Raw genomic sequence first — 16330 nt, 5'->3', positions numbered from 1 at the left:
TCTTGTTATGTAGGCTACTATCTTTGGTTTCACGCACCTTTCTTCTTGTGCGGGAAGAACGACGCCTAGATTTCTCTACAGTGACAAAAATAACTGGTGCAAAGATTTTGCTTGCTCCCACTCCCAGTCCCAGCAGACACTCCCGAGCGGTGCGGCGAGCACAAAAACCATCCTCGCCGTCTGTCTCTTCACTGGCGCAGCCAGCGGGTGACGGATCGCAAGGATGAGATCTGGAGCACTGACTGGTTTAGAACAATTAAAAAGGGGGAGGGGAGGGAGGGGTGACGGCCAGGGTTAGGTGGAGCGCTTGCACCAATTGCATCAATGGCGCCCCGCCACTGCTTTGAACTTTGAAACACGATCCAAAAGACATAAGTACTTTTTACGACAAACATGGAGACGTCTTGATGGTTTTTTGAGGAAATTATCTACAAGTACAAGCTTTCACTTAATAAACTTAAAAATGTGGGGCAGAATAGTGTAGCTGTCTCAAAATGAGCGATTTATAGGCTAGGTTACTAAAGTGTAAATCATCTAGTTCTAGCGTGGTGATCTTGTGTGTGCATCCAGGGGGCAGTGTTAAGTACGTGTATTACAATTATTGAGCTCAAGTAAGGAAACTTTTAAAAAATCAATAACTGAATCAAAGAGTCATTTGTCTGGTTGCTGGTCTACAGACGTGCCGTGTAAAGTTGTGTGCGAATTGGCGAATTAATAAAGAGATATAATTTTTTTTTTCAAAATATGGACAGACAAATACTAATACAGATGAAGGAGCTTTATTAGCTTCTTTGCTGTTGCACGCAGAAGGCGTCTGTTTGAATCTCGCTTACTACATACTAGGGCCTATGGTGTTGGGGTTACACACTTTACTGTCGCATACAGGAAACTCAGAGTTCTATTCTGGAGTGGGGATAACATTTTTATCGAGTAGTTTGAATCCCTCTCCTCTCAGTCTCAGCCTGCCTCTCCAATGATCCAAATTCTATCGATGGGGGGTATAAAAGAACTCATACAACCCCACCCCCACCCCCTCTCAAAGAAAAAAAAAACTCAAACAAATCTGTCTTGGCGAAGCCATTTTATTCTTTGACTCCCTTTGTCTGCTGGGATGCTGTGCTTCATAGTGAAGGAGAGTAGAGAAGAGGTGGTGTGTCAGGGATAGAGGGAGAGTAGAGGTGATGTGTCAGGGATAGAGGGAGAGTAGAGGTGATGTGCCTGGGAATTCAGGGGCAGAGGGAGAGTAGAGGTGATGTGCCAAGTATAGAGAGAAAGTAGAGGTAATGTGTCAGGGATAGAGGGAGAGTAGAGGTGATGTGTCAGGGATAGATATAGGGAGAGTAAAGGTGATGTGCAAGGGATAGAGATACAGTAGAGTAGAGGTTATGTGCAAGCGATAGAGGGTGAATAGAGTAGAGGTGATGTTTGTTTTAGTAAAAGTTTTACGGCGCTCGCAACTGCAGGACATACGAGAGCGCGAAAAAAGTTGGTTCTATTCGCAACAGTATACTGCACAGACTGATTTTGGTCTATATTTCTACATTATATTTTTGTACATGTATTAAAATGTTAAAATGCTAAACTTCGGGGGTAAATAAATTCTTGATTTAAAATAACTTTTTAAATAACATTAACATTTTTAAACGGTTTTCATAATTCTCCTTAAAGGCCAATGGCCTTTATAAAATTAATGATTTGACCTCCGTAATGATTTTGTTGGGATCAACGACAGAAAACAGATCTTGTAATTTTTTGCATTTATATATTTCCTTCGGGTCACTCCAAAGTCTAGACATTCTGTTAAAATGCATATGATATGTGTGTATAATGGTAAAATCTGAGTCACATCCGACACAGAACGGCTTCTCATCTCCCTAAAGAAGGTATTGTACATGTTTTTATGTACCAGGAACATGTGTCCTATGCGTAATCGAGTAAAAAAAGACTTCGTCTCTTCTGGAGAGGCCCGAAGGTTTTCGCTGACCCTGTTTTGGGTTTAATGTTGTGGAGTTTGTCGTTGGTTTATTTCTTCCAATGCGTCTCCCACAGGCTGGAGGTGTAAGAGTAGAGGTGATGAGCCAGGGATAGGATAGAGGTAGAGGGAGAGTAGAGGTGATGTGTCAGGGATAGAGAGAGAGAGAGAGAGAGAGAGAGAGAGAGAGAGAGAGAGAGAGTGTAGAGGTGATGCGTCAGGGGTACAGGGAAAGTAGAAGAGATGAGCCAGGGATAGAGAGAGAGTAGAGGTGATGAGCCATGGATAGAGTGAAGGTAAAGTAGGATGATGTGCAAGGAATAAAGGAAGCCTTATATATGACATTGACTTCTGTTTTACAAATAAAACAAAGGTGAAGATATAAACAAATTCAACAATTTATTAACATCACACGTAATGCAAAAATGTCTGAAACTGAAACACATCTGAATGCATTTTCAACCTTCAAATTCAAAGAATCAAAAAGACTAAAAAATCAATAACGTACTGCTACACAATGTTTCCTGACAACATGTTTTTTGGAGCTAATCATGATTAATTCTATTTTAAACCATAAAGTTTACTTGTAAAACCTATTTTGAAGTCTAAATATAAAATTTACAGAGAATGAGAGATTTTAAATGAATATATATGATTATGAACCAAGGTCAAAAGGTGCCTCGCCGACGGCAACTATTTTGAAAAATAAATTTGCACCTCCTTACAGCATGTGCCATCAAGGGTTTTTCTTTACAAACTCTCAAGTAAATGAGATAAAGATATGGTATCAAATAGCAAATTGCTCTTGCATGGTTCATGAATTCATTTGATCTTTTATGAAAATGCCTCGATTTTTAGTGCGTGTTCCAGTGCTCACTGATGGTGAGGCCCTCAAAGATTTTGGTGCATGGTTAGGTTATCCATTACTTCCCAGTAAAAAAAAAAAGTTCATTTAGACTCAAATTTCAATTAAAATCACGGAGAAATAAACAAGCGATGGTTGATTGAAAAATCAGGTGTCTCTTACGACGTACGGCGTCATCACCACCCTGTATCATTAATTATCTGAGAATGTTTTTCAGTATTTTTTCATCCGTTCTTGCTGGTGAATTTTTATGACAGAGCATCAAACTCTACAAAATGGTACCTCTAAAGTGGGTCTAAAATGAATTTCGTTAATATGTAGGGGAGGTGGTGGAGACTTAAGACAGGGTTGATTGCCAGATTTCTACTTGGACCATAATCTTGTGGATAAGCGCTTGTGTAGCATAGTCATAGCAACACGAAAGCGATCGTTATCGGCCAGTACATGCTGATAGGCGCAGGGGAAATAACTCTAGTAATACAGTGAAACAGGGTAGCCAATTTGGCAGATTTTCTGCCAAATGTCTTTTTTTTAGGCAGAATTTGAAGTCGTCTGGCAGAAAAAAAACAACGGTTTGGCAGTTTGGCAGATATTTGGCAGATTTTATTTTCTGAGGCCTAGGAATGAACGCTTTTACTTTTACAGCACTAACATTGTCTCAATTAATTCAGTCTGATGATTTGATTGTGCCAAAACTACAAAATAGGTCTAATCACTTGGTTTGATTAACCAGATTTTTGTGGCAGGTTCACCGACAATTTCCTGCCCAGCCAGTTCAGTCAGCTATTTCGAGATCCGCTTTTTTTGTGGTTTCACTTTCAATTTCACGATTCACTTTTCTTTGAATTCTAGGTCCAGGCCTATTCTGCTAGCTCACGTGGGAAGGGTCTAGAATCTAGATCTAGTGGGTAGGGGGGAGTGGGGGCACAGTGGATCACGGGGCACAGTGAATCAAATTAAATTATGAAAAATGCGAATGCCATTTAAGGTGAAGCCAACTTCCTTTTGGACTGCATCATTGTCCTCCATCTTGGAAAGCACCAAATTTGAATCAACTCCTCTGGCCTGCTTAGAAACTTGGTAAGTACCTTTTTTTTTGCATACAAAAGTAAATTTTAGAGTCCTGACATATTTTGTTATTGCTCAAACACTTTAAAGAAGATTTGAAAATATTCAATACCAACAAAAAGAGTATTGTTTTATCACATATTTGTCACTAACACGCTCATCTAGGATACAATCTTGCCAAGCTTAGCGAATCAAACATGTTTCACTGCATGAGGGGGCACAGTGGATCGGGGCACAGTGGATCAGTGATCCACTGTGCCCCTGGTATAGTAGGTGAACAATCATAGCTGTTGAGGCTTTTTGTTAAGGTTTTTTTGGATCTGATCTTTGTCTTTGCTCCTCTCTGTGTGTCCTCAGATCTACTCAAGCTGTCAAACTCATCAAAATCATGGTTCGAAACAGACCAGCAGGTCGAAAAATAGGAAACGTTGCTCCTGAAGACATGAAAGCTGCTGTTGAGGATGTTCTTTCTGGAGGCTCTTCTATCAGAGCAGTAAGCGCCAGGACTGGAATTGGATTTTCAACCTTGAATCGATGGGTGAAGAAGGCCAAAAGTAGTGAAGATCCTGAGGCCCTCAGCTATTCACCTCATTACAACTGTCGTCAGGTTTTTAGCGAAGCTGAGGAAAATGCACTGAAAGATTACATCCTCACCGCTTCCAAAATCCATTTTGGACTCACAACGAAACAGGCTCAGGAGCTTGCATATGAGTTTGCAGTCAGCAATAACAAGACATTCCCTGAACCGTGGACGAAAAATAAGAGCGCAGGAATAGACTGGTTCCAAAGTTACATGAAGCGACACAAAGACTTGTCTCTCAGGAGGCCAGAAACAACAAGCCTCTCGCGCGCTACCAGTTTCAACCACGCCAACGTCTCAAAATTCTACAACAATCTGGAGGAAGGTTTCACAAAGTACAAATTCTGTCCCCTAGACATATACAATTGTGATGAAACAGGCTGTAGCACTGTTCAAAAAGTAGGCAATGAGAAAGTTATTGCAAGCCGAAAGGAGAGACAAGTAGGAAAAGTAACCTCAGCTGAGAGAGGAGTATTGGTTACTATGTTGTGCACCATCAGTGCTGCAGGGAATACAGTCCCACCTTTCATGGTCTTTCCAAGGGTGCATTTCAAACAAACAATGACACATGGAGCACCTCCAGGCACAACTGGAACAGCATACACCAGTGGTTGGATGACCAAAGATTCATTCTATGAATACATGGAACATTTAATAAAATCCACCAAATGCTCAAAGGACCACCCAGTGTTGCTTATACTGGAAAATCACGAAACACACCTGTCTCTTAAGACAATTGACAAAGCAAGAGACAACGGAGTTGTGATGGTCTCTTTGCCGCCTCACTGCAGCCACAAACTGCAGCCATTGGACTGCTCAGTCTACGGACCTTTCAAGTCCTATTACAACCAGGCATGCAGCGTTTTCATGGTCAACCACCCAGGACAGTCAATCACCATTCACAACGTCGCAGAAATTGTTGGCCAAGCTTATCCACAGGCATTCACACCCAGAAACATCATCGCTGGCTTTCAAGTGACTGGCATGGCCTTTCAACCCAAACAAATTCACAGAGGAGGACTGTCTTTGTGCATACGTCACTGATCGCCCCCTGAGTCCTTCGACTTCTGCACAATCTTCCAGTGCCACTGACTCTGCCGCCCCGGCAACACCCTCAGCAGCCGCCCCGGCAACACCTTCACCAGCCGCCCCCGCAACACCCACACCAGCCGCCGCCACATTCTCAACAACTGAAGCAAAGAAAGCATCAACGTCATCTGGAAACACCTCTGCTGTGGGCCTCATTTCCCCTCACATTATTCATCCCTTCCCCAAAGCTCCCCCCCCCCCCCCCCCCCCCCGAAAAACAAAGGGTGGTAGAAAGCGAGGCAGTTCCATGATTGCCACCTCGACCCCTGAGAAAGTCAGGATTCAAGATAATGAAATGAAAAGGAACAATAAATCTGCAAAGTCTTCAAAATCGAAGCAAAGGTTACCATTTACTGCCCCAATGGCAGAAAGAAGTGACTCTGAGGAGGACAGTGACAGCATTCCATATGACGATGACTCTTCGGATTATGAAAGTGGGGATGGTTTAGATCACGCGAACAGGATTCATGAACCGGATGTCAAGGAGTTAAACCCTGATGACTTTGTTTTAGTTCAATTCGAAACAAAGAAGACAAAGCTTGTGTATGTTGGGAAAAGTCTTAACAAAAGCAGGGATTCGGAAACCAATGACACAGTTTTTGAAATCAAGTTTCTCCGCAGAGAGAAACCCAGTGCTTTCTCTTTCGTCTTCCCACAGGCTGATGATACTTCAGAAGTAACACTTGACCAAATCGTTGGCAAACTCCCAGACCCCAAAGTTCAAGGCGGCACAGCTCGTGTAGCAAGACACTTCTCATTTGATGTGAACTTTACTGTTTATGCCAATGAACTTCGCTAGTTTGATTTTATGTTTGCATTTTGTCGACTGAGGCAGTGTTTAGTCCTTTGCAAAGTTGGCTTTTACAACCTTTTAAAGTTTGCTTTTTTAAGTTCCACAACATTATGTGGTGAAGAGTTATTGAATTTTGATGCTCGTGGCATTTATGTGTTAAAAAAGCGCATGATTCACTGTGCCCCTTGGCATGATTCACTGTGCCCCTTGGCATGATTCACTGTGCCCCCACTCCGGGGCACACTGGATCAGAGGGGGCACAGTGAATCAGTGCTTATAGGCCTACCTTCTTTGATTGATTGAGAATGCACAAGCTGTTCATGCATAATAAAATTTGATTTCTCCTTCTGCTAACAAAAAGTTATTGAATTAATTTGCTTTACAACTTTGAACAAAATTCCTGTTTGAATTTTTTTGATCCACTGTGCCCCCACTCCCCCTACATCTATCTAGTCGTAAGAAAGCATCATGGCATCGAAGTGGAAATGAGCGTATGATAGTGAACGAAACTTTCAGAAAAAATGGGAAGAAGAGTTTCCTTGGCTACAAAAAGCACCTGGTAGCAGTGACAGAGCCTTTTGCAGGTACGTGTACATGCTAATTGTAATAGTATACACACAACATAGATATATAGAGAGAGAGAGAGAGGGGAGAGAGAGAGAGAGAGAGGAGAGAGGGGAGAGAGAGAGAGAGAGGAGAGAGGGGAGAGAGAGAGAGAGAGAGAGAGAGAGAGAGAGGTCTTAGAAATGTTAATTTTGTAGGCTCTTAGGGTTTTACGGCGCTCGCAACTGCTAAGGTCATATGAGCGCGCGAAACACAAGTTGTTTACTTTCGCAAAAGTTCACTGCACGGTTGGTTAGCCTTTAGCCTTTAAAATGTTAAAATGTTATAAAAAATCAGTGTACATCTAGATATATATATATAATTTTTTTTATCTTAAACAATTTTTTCTTGTTATAGGCATTTCAGTGAAATTTTCAAACTTCTCCGAGGGCATTAAAATTTAGATTATTGAAAAGAGCTTGGCTTTCTGTTTTCAGAGCTTTTAAAATTTTTGCGCTATCTTTGTTAGTTTAGAAGCAGCGACCCTTTTTGTGAATCAATTTTCGCCCTGATTTGGCCAAATTTTTGCACTGCATTTTGTGCCACCAAAACTCGAAATTTTGCTTCACAAAGTCATAAAATCCTTAATAATAGTTGTATCGTGACCATTGAGGTATCATTTTGTTTGCTGTTTTATGTAGAATCAATATATAAAATTAAAAGTCAAGTACATTAAGAGTAACATTTTATTTACCGTTTAATTACGTCATAATCGTGACGTCGGGAGTCCAATGCCTGTTATCCCAAAAAAGATACGGGCACACTTTCCATAATAATGGTCCGATTTTCAAAAGAAAAATATCACTCATTTTGTTTTAAAGAGTTCTGTAACTTGCTATAGGGGAAAATGATTAAAATTGAAAGCAGTTTCAATCTTACAGGCATAACTCAAGCAGGAGGTTGGCGGGTGCTCTGGGGTGTGGTTTGTTCCTTTTTTCCTTATTAACAATCAACCGTCCTTATCTCTCCTCGTTCTTTTCTGTGTATGTTACTCTCTTGTAACACCTCTAATCTTCGGGGCTTGTAAGAATTATTTGTGTTGCAAGTGCGTTAAACCCAAGCATAACGCAGACTTGAAGAATATGAAAAAAATTCAACGAGTATGGTATAAAGCGGGAAATCACCATAGCATTATGACAATTACTGAGGGTCATCAAATATATATATATATATATATATATATATATATATATATATATATATATATATATATATATATATATATATATATATACACACACCCCATGCAATGGCTCATGTCCCGAAGAACAGCGACACCAGTTCTATGATCTACTGAGTGAATTTTTAAACATCGTGGATGACAAAGATAATGTGACAATGATGGGGGACTTTAACGGCAGAGTGGAAACAAGGAAGACGACGTGGAAGACATACATGCGGCCACACAGTGACAGGGATACAGATCAAAACAGCAATGGAGAAATGAAATTACATTTGTGTGCAGAACATGAGCTCGTCATATCAAATACCTTCTTCCAACACAAAAGGAGTCAAGTTAAAACTTGATAGGGGGCCTACAAAAGCAATGATCTAAAGATAGCATCACAAATTGATTTTATCCTTGCCAAAAGATCGAAACAGAGAAAAACAGAGACTCAAGAGTGATTCCCATCTACATCACAGACACTGACCACAGACCAGTCATCATGACTATTTATTGACACACCAAACAGGAAAAGGCCAGAAGCAAAGAAACGATGGGAAGTCGTAAATCTCAGAAATATAAATGACAATAACAAGGATAAGATACATGAACGTTTGAACGATTTATTTCACAAATTTCCCCCAAAATTGGGAGACATGGAAGAGGAATGGAGCCACTTCAAAGCATGTGTGTACAGAGCATTGAAAGAAGAGTTCGGCACCAGGAAAAAAAGAGGGCAGAAAAAGAAAACAACTATATGGTGGAATGACCAAGTGAAGGAAGCCGTCTTACTGAAGAAAGGGGCATTTAAAAAGTGGTAGAAAACAAAGACGGAGGAAGATTACATCCTATACAGAAAGAACCGCCGCTATACATCAAGGGTAGTAAAAGAAGCTAAGAACAGATCCAGGTCAGTATACGGAGAACAGCTGGTAACAAAATGTAAAGAAAACCTTTGAGAGTTTTACTAGAGAGTTGAAAAAGCATGAGGATGCGGGAAGAACCATTCAACCAAACTGAAATAGTCAATGATGAGCACGGAAAACCCTATTTTCAGAAAGCCAAAGATTAAGGAAAGATAGAAACGCTATTTCCAGGAGCTGCTGAATCCTACAGCAGAAACAACAGCAAACAGCTTCTCACCGAAAGAAACCACTCCAGAACCATCACTACTGCAGAGTGAAACCCAACATGTTATAAAGAATAGCCCCACAAACAAAGCGATAGGCATAGAAAACATCACAGCAGAAGAGATCAAACTATACGGCCATATCGGAGTACTCTGGCTATGGAGGATATTTAACCTGGGTTTTTTTTTGCATTCGGACAGTTGTGTGAGACTGCCATTGGACCTCAATATCATCTTCATGGACCAAGAAAAGGCGTTTGACAGGGTAAACAGATGTCAACTTTGGGAAGTCTTAGAGGTTTTAGTAGCGGTTTTACGGCACCCGCAACTGCATAAGGTCATATGAGCGCCAAGGGGTGGATGTCAACAGAGAAGTCCTTACAGGGAATCAAACTTACTCTGCTCACCTTTCTAGCTTCTACAGCACAAAGTCTGCTTAGACTATCAAGGTACCCCGGAAACAGCGGGTCACAAGAGTGTGACAAACATACAAAAGAAGTAGAGGAAAATGACGATAGTAAGGATTAGGAAAGAAAAAGGCGCAGTTCCCTGTTGCAGTTCAGGCATAGTTATGAGCATGCCATTGTTCGATCAGCCCATTTACAATTCTACTGTGCATTAGAACGTCCCCTGTTTTGGAATGGCATAAAGACACTTCCGTCAGTGGCATCGCCCCGGGGGGTAGTCTTAGAGTAATATGGTGTTAAAGGACAATTGCTCAAGAACATCATGGCACTTTATAAAAACAGCCGGTGTGCCGAAAGGTCAACAGAAGGACTACCGGACTGTTTCCCCATCACGTCTGGGGTGAGACAAGGGTGTGTTCTCTCTCCGCTTCTCTTCATCACTTACATGGATAAGATCACGAAAGCAGCAAATGACAACATCAATGAACTGAGCGAGCTTCTATTTGCTGATGACCAGAGTACATTAAATACAGAAGAAGAAGAATCACAAAAAGACACCACAAAATTAATTAATGAAGAATGTAAACACATAAACATCACAATTTTCATTTCAAAAACAGAAGTTATGAAGGCAAGAAAAAAACCCAGGGAAACTCAACATCCTTGTTGACGGAACACAACTCCAACAAGTAGAGGAATTTAAATATTTGGGAAGCATCTTCTCACTAGATGGGCGTATGGACAAAGAAAAAGAACTATGAAGGCAAATGCAGTGACCTACCAGCTAGCACCCCTTCTCAGTCACAAGAACATCCCAACTGAAGTGACATCCCCAGCTCATCAATAGAATATTCATACCAACATTAACATACCAGTGCCAAACATGGTCTCTAAACAAGGCATGAGAAAGGAAAATCAATGCACGCGAAATTAGGTGTCTCCGCAAAACCACCAACGTCACCAGAGAAGACCGCATGAGGAATGAGACCATACGTCTACCAGTAGTAAATTTATTAGAGCGTCAAAGAGTCAAATGGTTCAGACATCTAACCAGAATACCCCAGAAACAACTAGCGGCTAGAGCTTACCACACCCGCGAATCCGGCTTTAAATTAAGAGGAAGACCAAGAAAGACCTGACTGGATGGGGTTAAAAAGGCCCTGGAACAATATAAGTAATTAGCATATCTATCACAGACACCGAAACCTGCACCTCCCCTCGACATCCTAAGGATACCAGAGGAAGGAAAAAGTTTTTAAAAAGTAAGAACTGAGGAGCAAAAGTGCTCACTTTGTTGCAACTGGCATCTTCCTTCAGGGTTGTTTCATCAGTGGAAAAGAGTAATAGGCTTACACAGCTAATACCGTGAGTCGTGGAAGGATGGCGGCGGTGCGCTTTTCCCTTTCGTCAACCCGCAGCCACCTCCGAATCGTCAGCCACCCCCAACCTTTGACACGGGTCAAACTTCCATCTATTTATAGGTAGTTAAATCTACCGGAACATGTATTAGGCGAAGTGATGTGCAATGATAGTCGCAATAGAGAGATTGTTTTGGTCTCTCTTTACTCATCTGCACCACACGAATTTAATTGATGTTTTCCCCTGGACTCTGCCTTTACTAAAGTCTCGAATCTAGATCTAGTTGTTATCTAATTGCAGGTTGCAGATTTAATAAATTGCCGAGAGAGAGAGAGAGAGAGAGAGAGAGAGAGAGAGAGAGAGAGAGAGAGAGAGAGAGAGAGAGATAAGGGGGAGGAGTAGATCTTGCGAGAACTTTCGGGCAAAACGAAATGGTGACCCGCGTAGTTCGGTCGATTCGAAAAGTGAAAGAGCCATAGCATCTTTGTAGACGATCAAATTAGCTTACTTTTGTGCTATAACGTCATTTTTTTTCTTTGCCTTTGTCAATTTGATCATCCACACCGATAGAAAGCATTTCGAAATTAGGAAAAACAGGTCTTGTTTCACACTGGGTGAGAATAGCCAACGCTGGCAAGTCTCACCCGGGGTGAGAGGTCAATCGTAGGGTTTTTATTCTCACCCCGGGCGAGGATAGCAATGGCCACTTCCTTACTTAAATGATTAGGTGATTAAACTTGATCTCTTATTGACAATATAAAAGTCAATTTAAGCATCATTTCGTTAGAAAACAATGTGTTAGGCTTGCTAACTTCATAGACTTTGTGTTAAACAACACTTTTAACAAAACGAATCCTTACAAGCCTAGGCTTGGCCTTTGTAATCTCGAAGGTTTAGAAGTAGAAGAAGAAGAGTCTACTACTAGATCTAGAGTCTAGTCCAATTTATTTAATCTCTGGAATGTACTGGATAACAACAGAAATCTGCAACCTGCCACTAGATTACAACTCTAGATCTAGATCTAGATCTAGATTCGAGATTTTAGCAAAGGCAGAGTCCAGGGAAAAACTTCAAGAAATTCTCGTGGTGATGAGTAAAGAGAGACCAAAACAATCTCAATAAATAATATATCGCGACTATCACGGCACATCACTTCACCTATACATGTTCCGGTAACTACCTATAAATAGATGGAAGTTTGACCCGTGTCAAAGGTTGGGGGTGGCTGACGATTGGGAGGTGGCTGCGGGTTGACGAAAGGGAAAAGCGCGGCGGCGGTGGCGATTATAAGACAAATAAGACAAGAAGGATATATAATAGAGAAAATGTATAAAGTTGAAGAGCAGGTAAAGTGGGATGGAGAAGAAAAGAGAGGTACGGTTATGAAAGTAAAAGGGGAGTGGGAACACACGAAACCACACACACACACACACACACACACACACACACTCACACACATACACACACACCCAGAGAGAGAGAGAGAGAGAGAGAGAGAGAGAGAGAGAGAGAGAGAGAGAGAGAGAGAGAGAGAGAGAGAGAGAGAGAGAGAGAGAGAGAGAGAGAGGGGGCGGGGCATGTAGTGGATCCCACAATCCAGTACATATCATTTTTCGTTCTTGTTCATACGACAGAAAAGAAAGAAAATCTGGATCGGTACTAACAATAGACCTAAGAAACTATATCAAACAAATAATTGCATCAGATACTTTAATAGGCGTTCCTATTTAATTTTTTACTGTGTTAACAACACTAGTAGGGACTCTTCATACTACTAATACTAGATCTAGGCCCTAGGCCTACGCAATGAAAGGCTTTGGGCAGGGGAAAAAAGGAGGGAGGAAGAGCTCAGTGAAAAGGAAATACTTGGGTCTAAAAAGTCTCGTTTTCTTTATAGGCCTACTATCGAATGAACTAAGGCACAATGTGAGGTCAGTGATTATAAAACATTACCAAAATTGATTAACTTTTTGAACTAAAGTTTAAAAATCTCTTGGCGATGTATTTCCCTGTCTCGTACATTTCAAACAATGAAGAGAGGGAGCCAATAGCTGAAGGCGAAAATGTGTGACGTCACGACTCTGCGCGATGTCGCGGTGGAAGGGTTCAGCTAGGTTTTCGCGGATTTGGTTGATAAAAGGGTAAGACTACACTAGCCAAGGTAAGACTTCTATGATAACCATTTAAACGTTTTCTGGAAGAACAAAGAATGGTTTACCAACAAGGGTAGTTTGAAAAAAATATGACGAGAAAATTTATCAAAAATCAATGGTTAAAAATTGTCTATTTTTCAACTTCAAATATTTCGAGACTCATTAGTCGCACATCGACCTGGAAAGAAGCGCTTTGAAGGCCATCCACAGGTCTTTAAAGACATGTATCGGACTTGAATGTTGGTCCCCTAAATTAAACAAAAATATGGGCAGTTTGAACCCACTGTCGCGATGAGACGTCATGTCCGGAAACAAAACCCTATGGGACTTTCCGAAGCCAAATGACGCCATAGTGAGCGCGTTCACTGAAGTGCCTATGACTGAGCATAACATTTTTTATTTGTATCAATTTCACTCTACAACTCGCCATAAAGGCCAATGGCCTTTATAAAATTCAAAATTCTGCTGGGAACAACGACGGAAAAAATGTCTTGCAATTTCTTGCATTTATAATATTTCCTTCGGATCTCTCCAAAGTCCAGACATTCGGTTAAGATGTGTCTAATGGTAAAATCTGTGTCGCATCCGACACAGAATGGCTTCTCATCTCCTTGTAGGAGGTATTTGTGGGTCAGGGCTGTGTGTCCGATGCGCAATCAAGTAAAAATGACTTCGTCTCTTCTGGAGAGGTCCGAAGGATTTCGCTGTTCCAGTTTGGATTTTATTTCATATAGTTTATTGTTTTTCTGCTTTTCCCAGTGGCTCTCCCACAGACTGGAGGTGTACTTTTTTACTTTATTTCTAAAGTCAGTTTGTGGGAGAGTGTTTGTCGTTGATCCCAGCAGAAGGGATGAAGCTTTCTTCGCCAGGTCGTCTACCTCCTCGTTTCCTCGGATGGCTATTGTCAGACAACACAAACAGCTGTATTGCCATACTGCTTTTTGTAAGATTCTTCCTTTCTATCTCTTCTCCCAACCACAGACACTGCAATGCAGACATTGCTCCCAGACACAGTGTTCTTAAAGACCATGAAAAGGCAAAGAAACATAAAAGGTTTCCGCAATGAACACTTCGGCCCTTCTCAGTGTAGTCAGAACACCCCGTGCGGAAAAGAAAACTGTCCCAACTGAGCAAAAAGCAGCGGAAATTGAATTGGCTGTTTTTGTGGCTTGCCACTCATCTATTAGTATTAGAGCAGTGGACCATTTGGGAGAATGGATACGTCAACGTGGAGCCGGCAGCACACTTGGCAATTTGCAATTACATCGAACCAAATGTGCGTCGATCATTAGGAATGTTCTTTCACCTGCATTGAAGGATGAACTGAAGAAGGCAGCTGGTGGGAAAAAATTCACCCTAATTGTGGACGAGTCAACAGATGTAGGATGCCTGAAACTGTTGTGCCTCATTATTAGGTATGTGGACAGCGAGAAAGGAGTTGTGGACGCTTTTCTGGGCCTAGTACCGGTACTGGAAACTAATGCTGAGACACTTTTCCATCCCATGAAGAATGAGTTGGAGACCTTTGGTTTGAGTTTGAAGGACTGCGTAGGCTTTGCGAGCGACGGTGCATCCGTCATGGTAGGGGTTAAGAACAGTGTGTGGACAAGGATCAAGAATGTTTCCCCCAACTGCATACAGATGAAATGCATTTGCCACTCACTGGCCTTGTGCATGCAACATGCTTTTGCGAAACTACCATCTAATCTTGTTTTTTTGCTCACAGAGGTGCCATCTTGGTTTTCCCACAGTTGCCTTCGGCGGGATGCTTTTCAACGAATCTTTGACACCCTGAATGCTAATAGTGAATCAGAGAGTGGCGTATCCCACCCAACACCTTTCATGAGAGCATCAGCAACCAGGTGGTTAGTGAGAGGAAAGGTATTGTATAACATTCTTGTGAACTGGGAGGAGCTGGTATGCTACTTCAACATTGCTGAGCTGGAGAGTCCAAGTGACAGGAAGTACAAGGCTCGGTTGATAAAAGATATGCTGAACGACAGAATGAACTTCCTGCTCTTTCACTTTGCTACCCCTGTAGTGCAGGAATTTGAATGCATCAACGCAAAGTTTCAATCGAGCAATGCAGATCCCCGTGAGTTGTCCAAGGGGCTCATTACATTCCACAAGAGCTTGCGCTCCAGACTGTACAATCCTCTAGGAGAGAAAAAAGATATTGCAAGTTGTGACTTTGGGTACAAGTTTATATCCGAGTGTGAAAAGTACTTGACGAAGTTTCTGAAGACATGAAAGAAGCAGAAGTCAAAAGAGTTGCAGCGACGAAGGAAATATGTCATATGATGCTTGTGGAAGCTGTGCGTCAAGTTGAAGAGCGCCTGCCTCGCCTTGAGAACGTGTTTGCTGGACTAAGCCTTCTGAAAGTCTTGAACCAACTGGACAGGGCCCGGTTTGAGGATTTGCCTTTCCCTTATCTCTTCGGGGGGAAAGTGAGCACAATAGAAGAGCAATACAGAAGAATTGTTCTAGTCGATTGGTCATCTGAGCCTGTCTTCAAGGAGTCATCAGTTCCCAAGGAGACACTTCAATTTTGGGAAGGCATCAGGAAAACTCCAATGAAAGAGCTTGCAGAATATGCCCTCACCTGCCTTCTCCCTCCTGCAAGCAACGCTGGAGTCGAAAGAATGTTCTCTCTTGTTACCTCTACAAAAACAAAACCAAGAAACAAACTGGGTGTGGCTTCCCTAGATGCTATCATCCGTATAAAATCGCATGTCTTCAACCAGGGAAAGTGCTGCAACGATTTCACCGTGACCAGGCAGATGTTGGAGCTGTGTACCAGTGATATTCTATATATGCAGCTAACAGTAACACTGTGTGCCTGGGTGAAAGCAGTGAAGCTGAGACTTCTGCAACCAATGATGCAGATCTCGAGCAGTTTTTGTAAGAAACCGGCCTTTCTCTCTCAGTGTCTCAGATGGATCAGAAGACTTGACCATCGAATCAATTTATTTAGTTTCAACTGTGTGTGCATAAAACTTGCACAACTACATATGCATGTACATTGAATCACCGTTGGATTTCACTTTACGTTCCTGTTTGACATTCGTTTTTATTTAAATGAGTACCTTTGTGTATCTGATGCTCTCACAAACTTGGACTTTGAGTACTTTGAGTTGGAATTACTTG

The 16330-nt window shown here is 41.7% G+C and overlaps 2 protein-coding genes across 2 annotated transcripts; both read left to right on the top strand.

Annotated features, from left to right (window-relative positions):
* The first annotated feature begins 3378 nt into the window (after nt 1-3378).
* LOC101862962 lies at nt 3379-5778 on the top strand. Its single transcript, XM_005103749.3, has 2 exons — nt 3379-3917; nt 4263-5778. The coding sequence occupies exon 2, from the start codon at nt 4294-4296 to the stop codon at nt 5527-5529; it is 1236 nt and encodes a 411-aa protein (XP_005103806.1). The 5' UTR covers nt 3379-3917; nt 4263-4293; the 3' UTR covers nt 5530-5778.
* Nucleotides 5779-14033: 8255 nt separating this feature from the next.
* LOC101845565 lies at nt 14034-16091 on the top strand. Its single transcript, XM_005103759.2, has one exon. The coding sequence runs from the start codon at nt 14246-14248 to the stop codon at nt 15431-15433; it is 1188 nt and encodes a 395-aa protein (XP_005103816.1). The 5' UTR covers nt 14034-14245; the 3' UTR covers nt 15434-16091.
* Nucleotides 16092-16330: the final 239 nt, after the last annotated feature.

This window comes from Aplysia californica, unplaced genomic scaffold (genome assembly GCF_000002075.1).
Source record: "Aplysia californica isolate F4 #8 unplaced genomic scaffold, AplCal3.0 scaffold00388, whole genome shotgun sequence".
Lineage (NCBI taxonomy): Eukaryota > Metazoa > Mollusca > Gastropoda > Aplysiida > Aplysiidae > Aplysia > Aplysia californica.
Note: the sequence above shows the minus strand (reverse complement) of the source record. Positions and strands in the feature narration are given on the sequence as shown.